The sequence below is a fragment of the Vicia villosa genome, linkage group LG1 (assembly GCF_029867415.1).
Source record: "Vicia villosa cultivar HV-30 ecotype Madison, WI linkage group LG1, Vvil1.0, whole genome shotgun sequence".
NCBI lineage: Eukaryota > Viridiplantae > Streptophyta > Magnoliopsida > Fabales > Fabaceae > Vicia > Vicia villosa.
This window is the reverse complement of record NC_081180.1, coordinates 31,581,609-31,586,164: the sequence shown is the minus strand read 5'-3', so window position 1 is coordinate 31,586,164 and position 4,556 is coordinate 31,581,609. Positions and strand designations below refer to the sequence as shown.

The 4,556-nt window shown below is 32.6% G+C and overlaps 1 protein-coding gene across 1 annotated transcript; it reads left to right on the top strand.

Moving 5' to 3' along the window:
- Nucleotides 1–1,211: 1,211 nt before the first annotated feature.
- Nucleotides 1,212–2,727, top strand: LOC131606617 (uncharacterized). The gene is made up of 7 exons (XM_058878832.1): nt 1,212–1,298; nt 1,435–1,729; nt 1,785–1,875; nt 1,965–2,032; nt 2,156–2,246; nt 2,335–2,473; nt 2,566–2,727. Exons 1-7 carry the CDS (start codon nt 1,212–1,214, stop codon nt 2,725–2,727), a joined length of 933 nt encoding a protein of 310 aa, XP_058734815.1.
- Nucleotides 2,728–4,556: the final 1,829 nt, after the last annotated feature.

The window sequence follows — 4,556 nt, the reverse complement described above, 5'->3', positions numbered from 1 at the left end:
AGTTTTTATTTCATTTTATTTTGATCTTTCAAATTATAAATATTAAAGACTTTATTTTCTAAGGTCTTGTTTGAAAAAAATAGCTCATAGTTGATAAAGTAACGAATAATTTTAATTTATAGTTGATGACTAATAAATTGATAGTTAATAAATTAATTGAAGTATGTAATAAATCAACTACCTAACTAAGATTATAATATACCTATTAACACTCTTAATTGTCCTTTTACTTTTTTTAAATTACACTAACAAATGCCCATTTTGGTAATTTGCTAAATCAATCTTTTTATGAACCAATCATATCTACCCATTATTCCAAGTGGCACCCATCTCCACTCTCTCTCTCTCTCTCTCTCTCTCTCTCTCTCTCTCTCTCTCTCTCTCTCTCTCTCTCTCTCTCTCTCTCTCTCTCTCTCTCTCTCTCTCTCTCTCTCTCTCTCTCTCTCTCTCCATTCCACCGGTAATACAACCCTATTAAGCCCTTTTCTCTTCTTCTTCTTCTTCTTCACCATCACTGCTGAACGTGTCTTAAGATTTTATGGAGTTCATTTTTATGTCATTTGTGCTATGATTTTCAGTTTTTTTTGTTATATTTTTAAGGATATTGATTTCTATTCTGAAAGTTTCTTTTTTTAAACTACTGATGTTCTTATGGAGTTTGTTTATGGAGTACCGGTTTTCTTGGATTTCGCTTTTATGGAAAGAAATTTTTAGTCCTTCTGTGCTATGCTTTTCAGATTTTGTTGTTATATATGTAAGAAATTTTTAGTCCTTCTGTGTTGTGCTATACTTTTTTTAAACTTTGATGTTCTTATGGAGTTTGTTTATGGATTACCGGTGGAAAAGGGATTTCGGTTTTATGGAAACAAAATGTTAGTCCTTATGAATTTTTAGTCCTTCTGTGATGTGCTATACTTTTTTAAACTTTGATGTTGTTATGGAGTTTGTTTATGGATTACCGGTGGAAAAGGGATTTCGCTTTTATGGAAAGAAATTGTTAGTCCTTATGTGCTATGCTTTTCATATTTTTAAACTACTGATGTTCTATCCGAAACAGTTTTCTTTTTTGTTTAACCATTAGAAAGTTTTCATTTTTAGTGAACTTTGTAGTATGGATATAAATGACTTGCTTTTAGATTTTCTTTATCTCTTTCCTATGGTTTCTCTGATTAGCTAACAAAACTGGACTTTGTTTCAGATTTTGAACAACCATGTCTAGACCACCTATCCTGATTTCCGAATTGAAACCCGATCAAAATGTGTGGAAGATAGCAATTCGTGTTGTCGATCTATGGGACGTAAAGGAACGCAATGGTTAGCAGCACGTTGAAGCCATACTTCAAGATGCAGAGGTTTTGTTTTTTGTTTATATCATATGCTTTAACATGATTTTAATGTATTATTAGTAGATAGTTTAACATTTTGACACTACAGGGTGATCAGATCCACGTTGTAACCCGCTCTCGTGACTTTGAGATTTGGAAAAAGACATTGCAGGAAATGCAAACCTATATAGTCTATAATGGTGAAACAATGATCAATGAAATGCCGTGTAAAGTTTGTGATAACAAATACAAGGCGTTCTTTAATCGTGCGACAACAGTCACTGCCGTTGACATACCAGACATTCCAACACATAACTTTAACTTCAAGTCATTTTCTGACTTCTTAAATGGAGAGTTCATTGTTGATCGCCTTTACGATATTCCTTATCTGATTCATGTTCTTAGTTCTTTCACTATACTTTCCATATCCTTTCTGATTTTTGCACATTGTCTTTTCAGACATAATAGGTGCTGTCCAACATGTTGTTATGACCCAAGTTGCAGGTGCTGGGAAAAAAGCTTGCGTGAACCTCACTTTGTCAGACAAATGGTCTCTTTCTTATAATCTGAATTAGTTTTTTTAGGACAACAGTTGTATTTGACACTGATTTTAACTTGTATTTCAACTTGTATTTGCAGTGGGACTGAGATAGATGTTACTCTATGGGAAGGCTATGCTAACCAATTTATGAATTATGCGGCTGAAAGTGGACATGTGTTTCTCATCCTCACTCATGCTTGGTGTTGATTGAGCTCATGTAATGTGATTTTGCTGTCATATCAATATCTCCTATTCTCATTTCTTTTTCTAATTGGAAATCTTTTTGCAGGAAATGGGAAGCTTAACATTTCCAATGCTTGGAGTGGATCTAAACTGCTACTCAATCATGATCATCCACAAGTTGAGGAATTTAAAACAAAGTATTATTCTCTACATTTTTTGTGGAATACTAATATTCTGGTTTTCTCCTCACCTTAATAGTTTAATGAAATCTTTCCTTTGAAGCAGATTTCTGGATGTTAATCAAGAACAAACTGCTACCCAGTCATTTTCTCTGAATGCATGTTCACAAGGAGCAATTGACGACAGGGTTTTTTCATTCACCAAGGATGTCATAAGCATTGCTGACATGGGATCTCTTACTGAGGTACTATTTTTTTAAACTGGTTCTAAATTACTCTTACTACCTATCCTAATTCAATTTATTTTTACTCACCAACTGATTTGTTTACTATGTAGGAAACCTTCTGCAATACTGTTGGGAAGACAATGCGGTTAAGAGCCAATCCTTTCGGCTGGTTTTATGAGTTGTGTCCAACATGTAACAAAACAAATCAATCTCCCGGTAACCCATTCCGGTGCAACTTCTCTGATAATAACTCAGCTCCAATCACTAAGTAAGCATTATTACACACACTTTTTACATCGTTACTTGTCGCTATATTGTATTTCGGCTAAATGGTTTTCCCCTGTTTAGGTTCAAAATTGAGATCGAGGTGGAACATCGTTCGAAGACCGTTAATTTTGTCTTTTGGGACAAGGAATGCATCCCTTATGTTGGGATGTCTGCTCATTCCTTGAGACAGCTCATGAAAAAGTTTTGTCATGCTAACATACTTATACAAACAATATTTCTAATGGAAACTACTTTTCAATCCTGCAGTACAATTCGAATGATAAAATACTTATGAAACCGACTGTACAGGAGAATGTTTACCTCCTTATCAATACATACTTATGATACCTACTTATGAATTTTACAAATGGAATACTAATTATCAAACCTGTTGTACAATTATATTATTATCATCCTTGGTAATTAATCAATCTCTTTCAAATACTATCCATATTCAAGGTTACCTCATTCAAGCTAACATGTACATCCATTGTCATCACTGTATAACTACTATGCATTTTCAAATAACACGTACAAATGACTCTAAGAAATACAAAATCAATGTTACTTGTTATACAACTAACATGTACAAAATAACATGATACTTCTTATACTTCTTAGGCAAATAACATATACAAAATCAAGGATACTTCAATGACACTTATATAATATTTCTATATACTCTCTGTAAATTATTATTCTACTTTCCATAAACTTATTGGTTCCTGCGTCTTAGACCAACGAGGATCATCCTTTGATTTATCCCGAACACCTGGACCATTTGTATCGAAAATCGGTTTTAATTTGCTTATCATAAAAGTGCAGCATCTAAACTTTCAATGAACACGAAACAAGCATGCAACTAGAACATCAATGTCTTACCGATGAGAAAACCATGAAATAGAAACATGAAAAATCATGAGTGGTTATGGTTACCTGCTTCCCGATGACAGTAAAATGGGTTGAGATGGACCTCCACTCTGTTCCAACATTGACAGTGAAGAAGACATTGTTTCAGAAAAAATTTCCTTTCTCTATTCTTGCACGATTGCTCTTCTGTGAAATGTAAGAATAGTGTGGTTGTTCTTTTCTACTCCACTTTATAACATGTCGTGGGCCATTAGTTTTCAATATATGGTGGGCCCTTTAGTTACACATTCACGTTTCTTGTAGTGGACAGTAAGTGTTTGTGCTGTTGAAAAAAACTGAGGTACCTGCAAGAATATTTACGGTTCTTCCCCATGATAGAAGGCATTTAAATACTGTGGGATAATTATGAAAAATTTTACTGAACCATAATTCTATAACATTAATATTTGTGTAACATATGTCAAACATATTTTATATAGTTAAGAGTTACAATGTTAGAATTTCTTTTAATAAATATTAATAAATGTTAGAATTCATTAGTTTTATTATTTATACGTTATACAATTTTAGTATAACTCATATTCTAATTATAATAGTTTTAATTTATAATAGTTATAATTTATCCATGATAATAGTTTTATAATATTGATTAATACTACAATTGAATATACATTACTATAACAATAAATATTTTACACTTTTAAGTTTCGACATTATTAACACTCTATTTTTTTTACAAAGATGAACAAATGCTTATTTTTAACAAAATCATGCAATCCGTTCAAGAAAATAATGGTGGTGTCTTTTTTTTTGTATGGTTATGGTGGTACTGGAAAAACATTTATGTGTAAAACCCTTTCAGCAGCTTTACGGTCTAATCGCGATATTGTATTGAATGTCGCGTCAAGTGGTATAGCAAGCCTACTTCTACCACGTGGTAGAACTGCACATTCAAGATTCAAAA

Coding starts and splice junctions, on each gene's coding strand:
- LOC131606617 (XM_058878832.1), top strand. CDS start 1,212: ATGTCTAGACCACCTATCCTGATTTCCGAATTGAAACCCGATCAAAAT. Junction 2,033..2,155: donor TATGAATTATGCGGCTGAAA/GTGGACATGTGT, acceptor ATCTTTTTGCAG/GAAATGGGAAGCTTAACATT. Junction 2,247..2,334: donor GTTGAGGAATTTAAAACAAA/GTATTATTCTCT, acceptor CCTTTGAAGCAG/ATTTCTGGATGTTAATCAAG.